At 46.0% G+C, this 19,558-nt stretch overlaps 1 protein-coding gene across 1 annotated transcript in view; it reads left to right on the top strand.

The window, feature by feature from the left end:
* Positions 1–11,380, top strand: part of si:dkey-264d12.5 (coiled-coil domain-containing protein 30) — a 29,791-nt gene extending 18,411 nt beyond the window's left edge. The window contains 3 exon segments of the mRNA XM_034219211.1: positions 10,961–11,097; positions 11,194–11,244; positions 11,344–11,380. Coding sequence (XP_034075102.1) covers positions 10,961–11,097; positions 11,194–11,244; positions 11,344–11,374 — 219 coding nt within the window. The 3' untranslated portion in view covers positions 11,375–11,380.
* The last annotated feature ends 8,178 nt before the right edge of the window (positions 11,381–19,558 follow it).

Below are 19,558 nucleotides of genomic sequence, written 5' to 3'. Positions count from 1 at the left end.
TGGATGCGCAAGTAGGTGCTCCATTTCTATAATTCCCTACCCCCTCTGAAACCTCCTAATTCGGACTAAATTGAGCTGGATGGGCTTTGCTGTCACGCTGGTGTTTATTAGGGGTTCATGTTTTGTTTGTCTGATTGTTTGTATGGGGGGTCTATATTGGTTTGTCCCGCCGTCTTGTGTATGTTTTGTAACAACTAATAATGAATCAGTCCATAGACAGGGTAAAATGAACTAAACTTTAGTTATCTCACCAAAAGTAAATGACTTGAGAAAAATAAATAATATAAAGATGTAAAGCAAAATTCTGATCGTATAAATGTGCTGCAAAATGAAAATAAATAGCAAAAGTGTGTTTTTATGTCCTGCCTCTGAGTGCAGGGGAAAATGTAAACAAGAAGCCCACTGTTCAGGGTGTGCGCTAGGTGTAAGAAGAAAAGAAGATTATTGCTTTAAGAATCCATTCTTAAATGGTATTGCTGGTATGTTAAGATATCTTTGTGACCTTGTATAAACCATATGCCCCGTCCTGCGCCCCGAGACCCTCAGAGACCTGCCTGAGGAGATCAGGGTTGCAAAATCTGTTTTTTTTTTAGGTCAATCTTGTATTATTTGTTTAATTTATTCCTAAATCTATATATTGTATGGTAATAATGAATAAAAACATAATGTATTGAACACATTCCGAAACAAATCAGATAAGACAGAACTAGACTCAGACTACTAATTGTTGTTGAAAACTTTTGCGCTGTTGTTGCAAAATGGAAACTTTGTTGATTGTCTGTTCCAACTGGCCACTGGAATCAGATAATTAATATAAGTTGAAGTTCAATTACAGTTTTCAAAATAGTTTAACATTCTTTATTAAACTGCTTCAAATTATTTCTCGTATTAACCAATTGGTCCCCATAGACATTACTAAAATTAAAATAGTTGTTAAACTACTGACAAGTTTTCTGAAACCGAGCTTATGGACAATAGAGTAAAGGTCGCTGGTTAAGCCAGGATCAATATATATTTGTTGAAGTTTTTATTGTGTGCATAATAAATGTTTTAAACCTTGGGCAATCTCTTTAGATCAGTATCACTTTTGTGTTGCAAGCCAAATCCAGGGGTTCTACTCGAGCCCAATTTTAAATAAGTATTGAACCCAGCTCGAGCTAAATTTCAAATGTATTTAATTAATGTGCAAGTGTTTTGATTTATTTAAAAATGTTCCAGTCTAGCTTCCTTCGAGTTTAGTGTAAACAACATATTAGTTCTCATAACATTCTCACTGCTGTGCTGTCCCAAATGTTTTAAACCTTGGGCAGACAAGCACACACACACACACACACACACACACACACACACACACACACACACACACACACACACACACACACACACACACACACACACACACACACACACACACACACACACACACACACACACACACACACACACACACACACACACACACACACACACACACACACACACACACACACACACACACACACACACACACACTTTGCATGAGTATTCACTTTATCCAAATTGTAAATTGTTGCCTTCTTTAAAGTTATTAGTAATTCAAGATTAATTATTAAATTAAATTAGGTACATAACATATAATAAACAAAATAACTTTGACTTGATACATTTGTTCACAACATTAGACCTTGTCCTCTAATCTCTACTAGAATAAGATAAGTGTCCATGTTTGGGTGTTTTAACACTCCTGTAATGTACCTAATCTTGTTATCCTTTTCATTACAGAGCTGGGAAAATGGTGTATTGCTTAGATTCTGATCCGTGCAAGTCCAATTTTGACTGACTTTAGTTCTAATGTTAATGTTAATTTGATTTCAACCCATAAGTAATTATTTAGATTAACTCAACATTTCACATGATGATGGATTAGTGCTCCACATTTTTTCCACTAATTTGTTGTGCAATTAGGCCAATGGTAAAGAGAGACATTGATGAACTTGTGTCCCTTTAGTTGGTACGTGGTTCCATTTTGTCTATGGCCTTGGACGGCTTCACTAAGAGTCACCCAGTTCTGCCCTGCTACAGTCCGGCTGAGTGCAGTCACAGAGATGCTATGGCTGCTCTACATGAAATGACATTAATGGTTTGGTCCGAGAATGGACACCATTCCCTGCTCCCAGAGACAATGCTTCCTCAAACTGAACAATACAGCCATTGATACTGTCTCACGTGGGCCACTCCCCCCACCAAGCCATGAACTGAAAGCTTGACATCTGCTTTGAACACCTGGAAGCCTCCCGGTCACACCAGCACCAACTCTTGGGTCAGTCAGATGGGACTAACGGCTTAATTTAGGGCATTTGGTTCAGAAATATGACTCTCGTTACCGCAGAGTGGGTTTTTTTTTTTAAGGCTATTCATACTGCTATGCAGAGGATGCCTGTAAGTTGGCAAGCTGTTAAAAGCCCCTACTATTTTGAAAATAGGCCTAATGTCAGGGGCCTCTTAGTTCTACATGTATTCACATTATATGGACAATGTTTCCACCTGGTGAAACTAAAGGCTGCACGGTACTCAGGCTACAATACGACCATTCTGTTCTGCTCTGATGATTCAATTGATAGATTCTACATCAAAACAATTAGCTTTTATTGTTTCCAATCATAACGTCACCTTAAGTGAAGGAATGCAAACCTGTTTTCAAATGTAAGGTTTTGAATTTGTTTGACATTTCTCAGTAATAACACCCTCAGACACCCAATTCCATTCATGCTATGCCATCAGTAGTGACTCAGATGTTAGGGGGAAGAAGCTTTTCCTCCCAAATCAGATATGCTTTGTTTTTCAACAAAGGTATCAATTTCCTGCTTAATATATGTTTCTCACAATTGTTTTGTTTTTTTGCAAGCTGCACACAGGTGATACTGAGTCTTCTCGAGTAATAGATTATGTTAATTATGTTTAATTCTCCTATGTTTAGCCCAATTCCTTTCACAAAAGCTGATTACGGTTTAGTAAGCTGGAATGACATAGCATCCAGAATTAGCGACGAGGCGGAGGATTGTTATACTCCTTCCTACCCCATAGACTCTGAGCAACCTTTACAGTACAAGGGCTTAGTCTCTCTCATTGTTGATACAGTAAATAAAAATTACCTGCCTGACGGTTTCAAACGGTTGATGTTTTTAAAACTAATATATATGAAGAAATACGTTAACCTAGCTTTTGAATATAGATTCCAGTTAGCTCTAGCTCAGACTAATTGTTCGGCTAACGTCACAAGTCCATGCATAATGCAACCACACACACCCGCTTTGTTAGTTGAAGCTTTGGTAACAGTTGTGCCCTGGTTTGGCTCTAGAACAGTGGACTCCGTTGAGGTTAAAATACATGACTGTACGCAGCCAATACCCTTAGGCAATTCCCCTACACGTGACTGCTCAGTATATGTTCCCCCAATTGTGGTGCATGAATGGAAGAATGTGTCCATCTGCTTCCAAAATGAAGTAGGATCTCACACCTCTCCTGATGTGGGACACAGCGACTGTAACACCATAGTGAGAGTACATTTAGCCAGAATTCCCCTCCCACAGAGAGTTTACTTAGTTTGTGGGGATCGCGCGTACGGCTGTGTGCCATATGACGTTTTTTATGGCACCTGTTATCTAGCCTACCTAATCCCTTTAATCCGTAAAGTAGAGGCTAAGGAGATCGCAGCGATTCTTCCCTCTCTACACAGGAACAGCAGGTCAATTACACAAGGACAGATAGCTAGCCTATTTTTGCCTTGGTACGGTATTTATGTTACTCAGCAGGAAATTGTGGCACTGTCCAAAGTTGTAGAACACCATCTAAATGTATCCAACACAGCGATGTTAGCTGAACACAAAGAATTGCAGGAAGTCAGGACAGTAGCACTACAGAATCGCATGGCGCTTGATCTCCTCTTAGCTGCCCAGGGGGGCACATGCAAGGTGATAGGAAGTGAGTGCTGTTCTTTCATTTCTGATGCCACACCTGAGGTTATGGATATGGCTCATGACACTGCCAGGGGGATAAAAGAATTGCATGAAACTCATGGGTTTACATTTGGGGAATTAAGTGGAACCTTTGGATCCTGGGGAGCGGGGTTGGTTAAATTTGTTGTTACTGTTTCAGTGTTTATCTTGGTTGTGCTAATCCTAGTGATCTGTTTGATCACTGTAGTTAAATTAGCCATACGAGGGGTTGCCAAGACTGCCCTCCAGGCCCCACAAAGGCTAGTGGGGCATTCGACTGTAAAGGACACAATATTAATGTACAACGCTGAGCTTCCAGATCCCTGGGTCTCCATCGCGGTTTCTGACCCATGGGTACCCCCGTTCAGCGATTGAGATGTTAAAGTTGATATTCTGAATAAAGAACAGATGTTTTGATAATTGATTACAGTTGATACACTGGATTAAAGAACAAATGTCTGATTTTTCCTTTTCAGGTTGTTATACAAATAAAATGTCTGATTCTTCCTTTTCAGATTTTGAACAAATGTATTTGAATGAAATATATGTATCACTAAGTGCCTTACTCTTGAATAAAGCGTAATGAAGTAAACGTAAAGTAATGTTAAAGATTGAGGACACTGTAACTTTACAGATTACAGATTGATCGATTCATCACTGAATTTATACCTTAACTAGGAACCTTAGCTGGATCTCTCATGATTCTGATTTTATACCTCAATTGGATTTCTTATAATCCTAAATTCTAATTGTGTTTTTAATAAGTAATTGCCTTGAAGTAAATCTTTGAGATGTAAACTGATTTAGAATTTGTGTTTGATGAATGAGATTAACTGAGTGATAAATGATAAAAGATCTTATTTTTGAAACATATATTTTGCTATTATATTTTGTATTTCACGTGTTTATTATTGTGCTTTTTGACAAAAGATGCCAAGCACTGAAGAGAGATGATTTTTATTATGATTGACTGTGTTCAATCATGGTGATTGAAGTGTTTTCAATCTTGTTCTACTTTTTTATGTAATGGATGTATCTGAGCGCACCCAACTCTGAAGACGCTTATTGATTTAAGTAATGACTGAAATATTCTTAGACTAATGTTAATTGGTTATCAATAGATTGATAAAAAGAGTGAAACTGTAAGAGAATATTTTAATCTGATCTTGATTATAGAGTTTCTTATTGTTTCTTAGAATCTGTGATATTGCAAACATGCTTTGTATTAAAGTCAAAGCTCCTCTCTGAAAGTTGAGGTCACGGGTCAAAAGCTTCGCCCCTTTCCTGTGGGGGAAGGGTCCAGGCCTGCCTGCATTTTGCGGGACAAACAGATTATTGTCCCACATCTGCTATTGATTAGGTAAACGCATGGCTCCGCCTCTTCTCATGTTGATGCGTGCTGTGGTTTCTTTGTGGCAGAGATGGCTTGGTGGGTGCACAGAAATGTGTGAAACGAAGTGATCTCCCCGGCTGTATTAATGTACTTGTACGTAAAATAAACTCTCAGTGCTTTGGCTAACGACGATCCCGTCTCCTTCATTCCACCTCAACATTGCAACATCAGAAGTTTTTCATCACAGAAGCGGGGTTGGTTCTTTAGTTTCTTCCTCCACCGGTGTGACGGTACTAGGGCAGGTATGCCTGTGAAGGTATGTGATTTTGTGGCTAGGCCAACGGTCAACTTGTTGGGCTTGTGCACTAAGGAGGAATTATCGGGGATAGCAGAGCATTACAGTGTCAGGCTTGCCCCGAGCATGAAAAAGCAGCAGCAGCGGTTAGCGCTGGTGGAGGCTTTGACCGCCAAGGAGGTTATGGAGTGCTCTGTGGGCAAACCTGAGGAGGAGGAGGTAGTCACATGTGACCCGGTTTCGGAGAACCAGGTTTTGCTGAGGAAGATGGAACTAGAGTTTAAATTCGAGCAGCTGAGACATGCAGAGCGGTTATGCGCTCGGGAAGCGGAGGAGGCAGAACGTGGGCGCGTGCATGAGCTTGAGCTTGGAAGGCTTGGGGTAGAGGCGCGGGCAGTGCATCTTGAAGCTAGGTTCGATGCTACTAGGCACCTACGTCTGGTCCCGCAATTTTCAGAGAAGGATGTTGACAAATATTTTTCTATGTTCAAAAATATAGCCACAACTCTGAAATGGCCTAATGACCAGTGGACATTACTTCTCCAGAGCGCACTCACCGGGAAAGCACAACACGTTTACGCGTCACTTTGCACCCAGGATTACGCCGTGGTGAAGGCTGCTATCCTTAGGGCTTACGAGCTTGTGCCGGAGGCGTATAGGCAGAGGTTTCGCGCTCTTAGAAAGAACAATGTGCAGACCTACGTGGAGTTTTCTTACGAGAAGGAGCTGTTGTTTGATCGTTGGTGCGCGTCGGAGAAGGTGGACACTTTGGTTAAGATGCGGGAACTCGTGCTTCTTGAGGAGTTTAAGTCCTATTGTTTGCCCGATAATGTGGCGATGTACATTAATGAACATAAGGTGACTGAGTGCTCGGTGGCTGCGAGCCTTGCGGATGAGTTCGTGTTGACGCACAAAGTGCTCTTTGACAGACCTAATTATCCCGTGCGCAGTGTGGAGAGTAGACTTGAGTGACAGGCCTGTGGCCTCTGGCGGTGGCAGTGTGGGCGAGGTTGCTGAGCAGGGAATGAGGGGAGAAATGCGTGAGTGTTTCCACTGTGGTAAAAAAGGCCACATAAAGGAGAACTGTTTTGCCCTTACCCGTCCCAGTAAACAAATATCGTTGGTAATGACACCCACACACACATCTCTGAGTAGGGATGCCAGTAGCGCGGCTGGGTTTTATTTTGCTCGCGAGGAGCTTATCGCGGAACAGGGTAGAGATCCAAGCCTGTCAGGCCTTTTTGCGAACACTGTGGGAGTGGGAGAGAGTGAGGTTTCTAAAAGTTGCTATATCCTGAGGGACGGGGTATTGCTGCGTAAATGGTCTCCTAGCCTCGACGCGTCAGCGGAGAATGATTGGAATGTGGTGACGCAGGTTGTGGTTCCGTTTAGATACCGTCACGATATTCTGTGTTTGGCTCACGATCACAGGCTCGCAGGACATCTGGGGGTCAATAAGACATATGATAGAGTGCTGCGTCCATTTTTTTGGCCAGGGTTGAAACGGGATGTGGTGCAGCACTGCAGGGGGTGTTCAACGTGTCAGGTGGTGGGTAAACCTAACGGGGTCATTCCACCGGCGCCACTCTACCCTATCCCGGCAGTGGGGGAACCTTTTGAGAGGGTTATCATTGATTGTGTGGGTCCACTCCCTAGAACCAAGGCAGGTAATAGCTTTCTTTTGACCATTATGTGTGCCAACACACGGTTTCCGGAAGCGATTCCACTGAAACGGATAATGGCCAAAACAGTGTCACAGGCCTTGGTGAGGTTTTTCTCCGTTTTTGGTTTGCCTCGCGTGGTACAGTCCGACCAAGGTACGAATTTGTTATCCCGCATCTTCTCGCAGGTTTTAAAGCAGCTGGATATATCGCATAGTTTCTCTAGCCCATATCACCCACAATCCCAGGGGGCTTTGGAAAGGTTCCACTCCACGCTAAAAACAATGCTTCGGGCGTTCTGTCGTGACACGAAGTACGACTGGGATGAAGGGGTTCATTTAATGTTGTTTGCCGCAAGGGAGGTGGTGCAGGAATCTTTGGGATTCAGTCCTGCAGAGCTGGTATTTGCACATTCGGTTAGCTGCTGAGGGAGAAGTGGTTGGGGGAGAGCGAGCCGAAGAACCTGTTAGACTATGTCTGTGGCTTTAGGGAGAGGCTGAAGAGGGCATGTGAACTAGCGAGGACAAATCTGAGTGACACACAGGGGAGGATGAAGGGCTGGTATGACAGGAAGGCTCGGGATAGAACGTTTGTGCCAGGGGAGAGGGTTTTAGTGTTGTTGCCTGTCCCAGGCTCCAGCTTACAAGCACGGTTTAGTGGGCCGTACCTGGTTAGAGAGAAAGTAGGGGATTTGGACTACCTGATCGAGACACCGGATCGTGGGCGGAAGACTCGCTTGTGTCATGTTAATATGATTAAGCCATATTATGTGAGGGAGCCTCTGGAGAATCCTATTGACAGTATTGTTGTTCCCTCTGCGAGTGTGTCCACTGTGCCGGTGTCAGTTTGTATGTTGGCCCCATCTAGCGTTGATGAGAGTAATGACAGTCTTTGTTTTTCAGAGGGGGTTGGAGAACTGGAAGATGACGTCATTATTCCGTCCAAGGCGGTCGTGGAGGGATGGTTGACAAACACTGAGTCATTGATCACTCTTGACTGTCATCTTGGCCATTTATCAACAACGCAGCGAGATGATATCAGGGGTTTGGTTGGGTCTCATTGTGAGCTGTTCTCCGATATTCCTTCGCATTACCCATTAAACAGCACGCGTATCGCGTGAATCCATATAAGCGGGCGCGGTTACAGAAAGAGGTGGAATACATGCTCACTAACAATATCGCTGAGCCCAGTTTCAGCCCATGGAGCTCGCCGTGCTTATTGGTTGATAAGTCAGACAAGACAGATAGGTTTTGTACGGATTTTCGCCAGGTAAATAACGTGACTAGGCCTGATAGTTTTCCATTGCCCAGAATGGAGGACTGTGTCGACAGGGTGGGGAGTGCGTCTTATGTAACCAAGCTGGATTTGCTGAAAGGATACTGGCAGGTGCCACTTACGGATCACGCTAAACTAATTTCTGCATTCGTGACACCTGACAGCTTCCTGCAATATACGGTAATGCCGTTTGGTATGCGCAACGCGCCTGCGACTTTCCAGAGGCTGGTGAATCGTGTGCTGTCAGGCGTAGCTAATTGTGAGGCCTACCTCGATGACCTCGTCATCTATTCTGACGATTGGGAGGGGCACATGGTTAGTTTGTGGGAAGTTTTTGACCGGCTTGGTCAGGCAAATTTGACCCTAAACCTGGCCAAGTGCGAGTTTGGCAGGGCGACCGTCACCTATCTTGGCAAGGTAGTGGGGCGGGGGGAGGCCCGCCCTGTCCACTCCAAGGTGGAGGCTTTCCAGAGCCTGCTACACGTCGGGACCTCCGGTGTTTTCTGGGGATGACGGGGTATTATAGGGGTTTTTGCAGGAATTTCTCAGCGGTAGCTTCTCCCCTCACGGATCTCTTGAGCCCGAAGATCCCATTTCAGTGGACGCCTAGGTGCACTTTTGCGTTTCAGCAATTAAAGTCCATCCTGGTCAGTGCTCCTGTCCTCGCAGCGCCTGTGTTCACAAAGCCTTTCAAGTTGGCTGTGGATGCTAGTGAGCTGGGCGCAGGCGCGGTGCTTCTGCAGGACGATGACGGGGGTATAGAACATCCGGTGTCGTATTTTTCTAAAAAGTTTAATATACACCAGCGGCGCTATTCGACAATTGAAAAGGAGGCATTGGCCTTGATTTTGGCTTTCTCCCATTTCGAGGTGTATGTCGGTTCATCCCAGGTACCGATTAAAATATACACCGATCACAACCCGTTGGTCTTTATAGGCAGGATGCGGAATTCGAACCAGCGGCTAATGCGCTGGAGCCTTTTCCTGCAGGCCTTTGATGTTGACGTGGTTCACGTCAAGGGCAAGGACAATGTGTTGGCTGACGCGCTATCACGGCTGTAGTCAGGGGGGGGGGTGCTATTTATCCATGGGGTGGTGTGGGGGTTATGGCCGTCCATACCGGTGCTGTTAGTACAATTCGTATTTGTTATTGTGCTGACAGTATTATTGTTTCTTGTTTCCTTCTTCTGTTTATGTTCATTCCCCCATTTCGCCTTGGGGTTATGGACATAAAGTTGGGTGTGGGGGTGTTTGTGCCCTGATCAGGCGCTCCTAGTGTGATGTGTCATGTCTAGCTGTAGTTTCCTGTTATGGTTTTGTAGTTCTTATCATTTCCCCTCCAGGTGTACCCATTTGTAATTAACCCAGGTGTGTCTTGTCTCGTCATTTCCTCATGTATAAGTATTCTGCCTTCCCCTTTGTCTGGGGCTGATCCTATCTGTGCAGTATGTGTTCTTGTCTGTCACTACTTTATATTTCCTTTGTTCAACCATGGTGGTAATTATTAATTAAATTCTTTTTTTGATTACTTCGGCTACCGTCTCCTTTATTATGTTGCCTTGACTCGACATTGAGCCTGCTAACAGTCAATGGTAACGTAATACCCCTTTATACATCCAGAATTCCTATTATGTGACTATCGAAAAATATATAAATCACCATAAAATCTCACTGACTGAAATAAAATGTTAAAGTGATCTTTTTGATGCTGTTAAAAGGACCAATAACTAAAGCATAGGGTAGATTTTTTTTACAATGATACATTTGCATGTAATAGTCACCTCAATATCATCCTACACAATCAACACAAATATGTGTAAAATATTGACATTTTTATATGTTTTATACTACTAAAACAGCCTGGGGTCAAATTGACCCCAAGGATAACAGGAGGGTTAAAGAAGAAGTTACAGGTCTGTGAGAGCTAGAAATCTTGTTTGTTTGTAGGTGACCAAATACTTATTTTACCGAGGAATTTACCATTAATCCTACAATGTGATTTCCTGGATTCTTTCCCCCCATTCTGTCTCTCATAGTTGAAGTGTACCAAGGATGAAAATTACAGGCCTCATCTTTTTCAGTGGGAGAACTTGCACAATTGGTGGCTGACTAAATACTTTTTTGTCCCACTGTATATATAATTGTGCTTTAAGTCATGAATCTCAATATCAATATTTATTCATACCTTTGTTGGTATAGGAGTGTTTGCTCTGGAAAAAGGATTACTCGTTTTTTTTTCTTCTGTAGATACAGCATGTATTATTGATTTAGTGACCATGGCAACAACCTGTCATAAAGTATGTAAATTATTATATATGTGGTGAAGGTCCACAGGGGAGAACTAAATTCCTCTACTACTCTATAGACTTTTTTTAATCCGTGAGATTAATTGAAGGAACTTTATTTGTTTTTTTGTTTTCCAGGAAAAGGAGCTCATCACACGTATTACTGTGGAGAATGAGAAATTGCTGGTGGAGAGGAGAAGGCTTTTAAAACAGCTAAACGAGGAGGAGCACAAAAAGAAAGACAGTTATCTAACAGCTTCTTTGTCCAAATGCAGGTACTGGCTTTACACAGTCAACACATGAAACAGACACCAGTTGATAGGATGATTTCATATTTAGCTAATGAAAACTTTTGTGTGTGGATTTCTTAGATATGGAAAACAAGAAACTAGGAAACAGGATACTCCACATGACCAATTAGTGTAAGGTTTCAGCATTAGAGTTATTTTAGTTTATTGTTTTGTGTTTATTATTGTGGCCTTGCATTTTATTTTGTTATTGACTCTACCCTCTCTTTTCAGGGGCCTATACTACGAAGCTGGTTCAACCTAACCTGGATATGTTTGAGTTAGCCGGTTGGCCTAATCCAAAACATACGCGCTCTCGCTAAACTGTACTACGACGCTGGTTATCAAGTGGATCGCTCAAGCCAGCCGTGTCCTATCTAGTTAGGTGCGCGTTCACATGAAAGGGGTGGTATTTGGAGCATTCGACCAATCACAAACATGGAGAAGCATACTGACAGCGCAGCGTCATACTTCCTGAATGAAAAGTGAACTTTAATACTAGTCAAAAATGAAGAAGTTAAACTTTAAACATCCATGACTTAAACACTTTATCCAGGATAAAAGCCACATAGTCTGCACCTGCAAGGTGAATACAGCTGGCAAAAGAAAAAGTGTTTGAATGCGTACATTAACAGGTTTATGATATCACTGCCCTGTCTAAAACACGATTTGACTTTAATTACATTTGTCTCGAGTGTTTCGTCAACTTAATGTGTTGCTTAAAATAATACTTCTGCACACAGTAGGCCTATGTGACACTGTGAGTGTTGCACGGCCAGATACGGCTCAGCTGACTCAGATAAGAAAATATATGATACATTATAAAGTGATATGCCGCGGACTGTAGGCCTACTTAATGTTACTCTGATCCGGTTACTTATGTTGTGGTAGATATGTGGTAAGTGTTCTTAACGCTAATGTTATAATAGTCAGATTGCTCTGAAGATAGGTGATATTGTGGTGACACGTTATTGGACATAATTCACCTTGCTTATTGTGTTGCCACACGGACCCTTTAGTGGGGAACACCGGTAGCTTTAGCTGCCATTCCTGCTAGCTCATCAGGCAGAGCAGTGCATGTGTTAACCTCTCTGAAAGTAATGGATAATAAAGATTGGAACTCCATTCTTAATACACCGCCTCCGACTCTCTTTTCACGGCACTACACTGGTGACCCTGACTTTTCCGAGAAAGTTTCCGGAAAATTAACGAACATGGCTGAGCGCGATGTTTTCATAAAGCTGCCGGAATTCTGGGAGCACGCCGCGGAGGCATGGTTCGCACACGTGGAGGCACATTTCGCCTGCCGACAGGTCCATGACGGGGACCTAAAATACTACCATGTGGTAGCAGCGCTGGGGAGCTCCACGTCGTCCAGGTTGGTGGGATTCATCGCAGCCCCCCCACATCATGGCAAATATGAGGCGATTAAGGCCCTTCTCCTTAAGACATTTAGCTTATCTGCTAAGGAGAGGGCCCGTCAGATACTTGACATTCAAGGCCTAGGAGACAGCAAGCCATCCCAGCTAATGGAGAAAATGCTAAATCTGCTAGGGGGGGAAGATCCCCGGATTTTATTCACGGAGATTTTCCTGCGTCACTTGCCTCCCCGGGTACAGACGGCGCTGGCCAACACGCCTGTCACGGAGCCCCGTGCTTTGGCTGAGGAAGCGGATCGTTTTTTCCTGGCTACGCAACAGCCCGGGGCAGAGACGTTAGCCGCGACGCTCAGCGGCCCACCGGCAGTCAAGAAAGCGTGGCGGAGGCCGGACACGGCTGTGGCTAGCCGGCGTGGAGACGCCGGAGAGTGCGTTTACCACGCACGTTTCAGGAGAAGGGCGAAGAGATGCATCGCTCCGTGCAGCTACAAACCCCCGGGAAACGGAGGGGCCGGCGCTCAGTAGTGGCTCTGAGTGTCGGCGGCACGTGCAGGCTCCTCTTCATCAGCGACAGCGTTTCGGGGAGCTTGTTTCTGTGTGACACGGGCGCTCAACGGAGCGTAGTTCCAGCGTCGAGTGAAGACGTCGCCCGTGGGGGGCACGGACCGCGATTGACGACGGCTAACGGCAGTCCCATTCGCACGTACGGCGTGAGGCCTATGTGTTTGTGCATCGGAGGACAGCGTTTAGGCTGGGATTTTGTGACAGCGGACATTTCTTTTCCCCTCCTCGGAGCAGATTTTTTGTGTGCTCATGGACTCTTAGTGGACGTTAAGAATAGGCGTTTGGTTGATGCCTTAACGTTTTCTTCCCTCGTGTGCACACTTGGCAGCGCAGCGTACGCTGTCAGGCTGTCAGGCTCGCTGTCAGGTGCAGACACGTTTCTCAGACTGTTGGCCGAGTTTCCAGACCTGTCGCTACCCACCTTCTCTGCGCTTACCACTAAGCATGGCGTGGAACACCACGTCACTACCGGGGGGCCTCCTGTCTACGCCAGGGCCCGGCGGTTGAACCCTTCTAAGCTGGCTGTAGCGAGGGCGGAGTTCGCAACCATGGAGCGCCTGGGCATTGTCCGCCGCTCCGACAGTCCTTGGGCTTCCCCCCTGCACGTCGTTCCCAAATCGAACGGCGGGTTCCGCCCGTGCGGGGATTACCGCCGACTCAACGACGCCACTACGCCGCACATTCAGGACTTTTCGGCGCATCTGGCCGGTACGGGGGTGTTTTCCAAGGTGGACCTGGTGTGTGGATACCACCAGGTGCCCATGCAGCCCCTGGACATTCCCAAGACAGCAGTGATAACGCCTTTTGGACTTTTTGAGTTCCTGCGGATGCCTTTTGGACTCAAGAATGCCGCTCAGACGTTCCAGCGCCTGATGGATTCGGTGCTGCGGGACCTGCCGTTTGTGTTTGTTTACCTCGACGACATACTCGTCGCCAGCGCTTCAGTGCAGGAGCACCTGTCTCACCTCCGAGCCCTTTTCACACGGCTCAACGAACACAGATTAATCATCAATCCTGCAAAGTGCCAGTTCGGGGTGTCGGACATCGATTTCCTGGGGCACCGCGTCACCAAGGGCGGTGCGACACCTCTGCCAGCGAAGGTGGAGGCTGTTGCGGCGTTTCCTCGCCCGCTCACAGCCCGGTCGCTCCGTGAGTTTCTGGGGATGGTGACTTTCTACCACCGTTTCATCGCCCGGGCCGCACACATCATGCGGCCGCTGTATGAAGCGTTGAAAGGCAAGACCCCCGTCCAGGAGATCGACTGGACAGCAGAGGCGGACGGCGCTTTTGCTGAGGTCAAGACCGCGTTGGCTCAGGCGGCTTTGCTGGCACACCCATCATCTACGGCTCCCATCTCCATCACCACGGACGCGTCAGACTACACGGTCGGCGCAGTGCACGAGCAGTGGGTGGAGGGCGCTTGGCAGCCGCTCGCCTTTTTCAGCCGCCAGCTGACGCCTAGAGAACGCAAATACAGCGCCTTTGACCGGGAGCTCCTCGGACTTTATTTGGCCGTGCGGCACTTCCGTTTCATGCTGGAAGGCCGTGAATTTACGGCGTTTGTCGACCACAAGCCGCTCACCTTCGCCATGTCAAAAGTGGCGGAGCCTTGGTCGGCACGTCAGCAGCGGCAGCTGTCCTACATATCGGAGTTCACTACGGACATTAAGCACGTGGCTGGCAAGTCGAACCTGGTTGCTGATTGCCTCTCCAGGGTCGTCATCGGTGCCGTCCAGTTGGGCCTGGACTATACTCGCATGGCGGCAGACCAGGTCACAGATCCCGGCGTCCAGGCCCTGAAGGTGGAGAGCGCGGGGCTGCGCTTGGAGGACGTGGTGTTCGGCGACGCGGGGCATTACTCTCCTGTGTGACGTCTCTACGGGCCTGGCGCGGCCTGTCGTCCCTGCCAGCTGGAGGCGTCCTGTGTTCGAGGCTGTGCACGGCCTGTCACACCCCGGCGTTAAACCTTCAGTGCGTTTGGTAGCGGCGAAGTTCGTTTGGCAAGGACTGAAAAGGGACGTGAGGACTTGGGCCAGGGAGTGCGTGGCTTGTCAACGCGCTAAGGTGCACCGCCACACGAAGGCCCCGTTGGAGCGTTTCCTGGTGCCTGAGAGGAGGTTTGATCACGTCAACATTGACCTGGTTGGTCCGTTGCCTTCCTCTCAGGGGTTTTCCTACCTCCTCACCATGGTGGACAGAACGACCCGTTGGCCGGAGGCGGTTCCGCTCGTTTCGACATCAGCCGCAGACGTTGCCCGGGCCTTCATTGCAACGTGGGTGTGTCATTTTGGCACCCCGTCAGACATTTCCTCAGACAGAGGCTCTCAGTTCACGTCCGAGCTCTGGAACGCTGTGGCAGGCGGTTTGGGGGTTAAGCTGCACAGGACTACCGCTTACCGCCCTCAGGCTAACGGCCTCTGCGAGCGCTTTCATCGCTCCATGAAGGCGGCCCTCAAGGCAACTGGGTCGACAAGCTGCCCTGGGTGATGCTGGGCCTGAGGACCGCACCTAAGGAAGATCTGCAGTGTTCTACAGCGGAGATGGTCTACGGTCAGCCGCTGAGAGTTCCGGGGGATTTCCTCCCAAATGCATCGGCTCCCTGGTCGGCGTCGGCCCAGCGGGCTTTCCTGCGTGACGCCGCTGAGGCCTTTGCTCCGATCCCTACTACTCAGCACGGTACTCAGGTGTCCCAGGTTCCGTCGACCGGTCGACCTGGGTGGCAAGGCCGAGCACGTCTCGGTGGACCGGGTGAAGGCTGCTCACCTGGACTTGGACCAGCCTGTGGTGCTGGCTCGACCTCCGCGACGGGGCCGCCCCCCGGCCTCGTCCCCTGTCACGGATTTAAAACCTGTTGTTCCGGTCCCTCCCCTTCCGGGGGCCGCACAGGCGGGAGTCACTTTTCCGACTCCCGTGCTCAGGAGTCGTGGGGGTCGGCGTGTCGTTCCTCCCCGCCATGCTGATTTTGTTTATGTGTGAATTCTGGGGGGGCTTGTGTGGTGACACGTTATTGGACATAATTCACCTTGCTTATTGTGTTGCCACACGGACCCTTTAGTGGGGAACACCGGTAGCTTTAGCTGCCATTCCTGCTAGCTCATCAGGCAGAGCAGTGCATGTGTTAACCTCTCTGAAAGTAATGGATAATAAAGATTGGAACTCCATTCTTAATACACCGCCTCCGACTCTCTTTTCACGGCACTACAATATTCTATTAATGTTCACGTTCACACAGTCGGTGATTTTTGCCGGCCGTCTTTCCTGCGACGGCAGCTTTTCTGTATTTCCTTTCTCCTGTAATATGACTTGATCGCTTTAAACTCCGTACACTGAGCTCTGATTGGTCAGCAGGCAGTGCTTTCACTGAGTTGAGCTCTTAGCCTGCAACCTAACCTGGTCCCGACCAGGTTAGCCGCTAAGCATAAGTTACCATGGAGATCTAGCCTGCTAAAAAGAGATCCAGCTTCGTAGGACCGGAAAGCCGGAGTTTTCCCTGAATTTAGCCGGCTAAGCGAAAATCCTGCTTCGTAGTATACCCCCCAGGTGTCCTGTTGTTGTGTGTCACCTGCCAGCTTGTGTGTCTCATGTGCTCATCATCACCAGCCCCGCCCCTGATTGTTTTCACCTGTCCCCCATTAACCGTTGTGTGTATTTATAGCCCTGCTCTCCTTTTGTCTTTTGTCGGTTCGTCTTGTCTCCACGTCGAGTCCATGTCTGTAAACATTAGTGATCTGTTGAGCAACCTAGTAGAACCTAGAGATAGTGATGGCAAAATGAAGCTTTGAATGAAGCGTCGAACCACTTGGACAATTGTGTCGGAAATAGGTTCATTTCTCGAAGCTTCAGTTACAGCGACCTCTCCTGACGAAGTGCAAGGCTGCAGTGGGTTTAACGTATCTTTGCCGTGAAAAATATTCGATGCACACACACACTAAGACTGAATATCATGTTGTATTTGCAATTAAAGATTGATAATTGTGTGTATTGGGTTATTGAGAAGAGACGGAGAGGGCCTTTTATCAGTTATTAAAATTGAAAAGCAATGATTAAAATACATCCATTCCGGGCTTTGAACCAGCTGTGCGGAGGACATCGCCGCATTCGGGCCGCCGGCTGTACCCACTGGGCTATCTATTCCAGCGACGTGCGGTCAGGGGAGGCAGGGGAGGCAGAGCCTCACCTGTCATACTCCAATGTAACGGAAAAACAACTAAAGAAAAACGAAATAGTAATAATAATAAAATGTCTCCACTGATCTGTGTTGTAAGTGTGATTTATGTATGATTCCAATCGCTTTTTATAGTCAAAATCAGCAAATTTGCCGAGCTCCGCTACAACTACGGGTAGCGATGAGAAGAGAGGCAGGGACGAGCTCTGCCTCTCGTAAGCCCACAGTAACTGGCTGGAGCGCGGGCACTAATTTAACGCGGGCACTAATTTTGTGAGCGCGCTCAAGCCAGTTACTCTGGGGTGAGGTGAGGCACAGATGAGCTCTGCCTCACCTCAGAATGCGTCACCCCACAGAAACTGGCTGGAAAGCGGGCACTAAGCGCATGCCTGCACCATCTCACTGTATGTCACCAATGTAATGTTTGTAGATCCCTTTATTACATTTATCCTCGCCATCCATAGTCTCTAAATAACTTATTTCACGTATATATGATATTTAGGCCCGCTGGTCTCATCATACAACGGCAATGAAAAAAGCACCAGGAGAGGCAGCCATAACCTCTGCCGCACTGAAGGGGGCGCAAGTGAGCCCACAGGTTCTTGTTGCTACTGTTATTCTACGCAGAGACGGTAGACACGAACAACAAACTAGACTTTTGAAACTAGAGGAAGATAAGGAGGACTTTTACAAAAAAGTAATAGAGATTGTTGTCCAGAAGGATAGCATGGACTTCATCTTCAAGTCAAGGTAAGACCACAATTGTAATGAACATGGGATCTTACCAGTGGCGTTTTTATATGTACAAAAGTGGTGGGGCACAAAAAACTTAGATGTCTATATATAAGCTTCTGCAGTGAGGTTCATGGCTGGTGAGGCTCTGACTCTTCAGGTTTACAAATATTATATTTTGACCTAAATCAAAATATAATATTATTTTCAAAAGCTTTTTTTGTCTGATGCTTCAATTAATTTTAAACAGACAGTTCAACAAAAGGATACCCAAAAAATGTAATTGTATCATTTAAATATTGAATTGTTCTCTCTTAGTAAGATCCCATTTTCATGGCGGTGGTAAAATTGCAGTCTTACCTTGACATGAAGATGAAGTCCATTTGCCTATCCTTCTGGACAAAAATCTCTATTACTTTTTTGTAAAAGTCCTCCTTATGTTCTTGTAGTTTCAAAAGTCTATCATAAATCTGATCTAATCAATAGATTTATGATTCGAAAATTATAAAAGTAGGGTAGACATGTGGATATTATCCGGCTGAACAAAACGTGCATTTATCTAACAGGTTTGTTTCCCACAGATCTTATTTGGAGCTATTTTCTAAAATCCTATGGAGAAATATCATTGCTTTTTTGTGGAGGGAAGCCATGCGCAGTTTATTTCCGGGTTGTAGGACGCCTCACTGCAGCTCTCTCTCCTCCTCTTCACACACCACACTTTTCGCGGCACACGTACTTACAGCCAATCAGCTCTGAATGATGTGAGATGACGTATGGTGGGGATGGCAGCACTATGCCCCTATGGTCATTATTTTTTTGCCACACACATTAAATAGGACAATACTCTGAGCATGCGCAGTGTAGTTTTTACAGTCACCATTGACTTAAACAGGGAGAGGGAGGGGCAGGATCGGGTTTTGTCCCACATGGCTCTAAACAGCTCAATAGGCACACACTGTAGACACTAATTAGAAGAACACAGACTAAAACAGCAATGTACAGACGAATCAGATGATTAAACATGATCTTAAAATATATTTTATATATTTTTTAATTTATTTTTTGCATTTTTTTGTAATCATTACTTTTAATACTTTCTGCTGACACTAGGTGGGGCTGTGCCCCACCTGCCCCTAATGACCAGTCGCCACTGGATCTTACTAAGAAAGAACAATCCAATATTTAGATGTTGGGTATCCTTTTGTTGAACAGTCTGTTTAAAATGAATCGAAGCATCAGACTAAAAAAGCTTTTGAAAATAACCGAATATTTCGATTAAGGTCAAAATATCATATTTGTAAATCTGACAGTGCCTCACCAGCCGTGAACCTCACCGCACGTCACTGATCTATTCCTTGAAATATTTAACTGTTTTTATATTACTGATAATTGTCTTTTTGTTCACAACTTCTCCACATTTCGAAGTGTTTCCCGAGCCAGAACGACCTATCTTTCTTCCTGGCTTGCTCTATAATGATATCAAATGCAATGCCAACAACAACTCAACAGCAACAACGCAAACTACGACAACAACCCACACATTGTGCATTGTTTAGAGCGGTCATAAAGTGTTGAAGCACTCAAGTTTGAAACTGTTTCAACCTGTCAC

Source organism: Gymnodraco acuticeps, unplaced genomic scaffold, assembly GCF_902827175.1.
Source record: "Gymnodraco acuticeps unplaced genomic scaffold, fGymAcu1.1, whole genome shotgun sequence".
Taxonomy (NCBI): Eukaryota; Metazoa; Chordata; class Actinopteri; order Perciformes; family Bathydraconidae; genus Gymnodraco; species Gymnodraco acuticeps.
The sequence above is the reverse complement of the archived record's forward strand: the minus strand, read 5'-3'. Positions and strand labels throughout refer to the sequence as shown.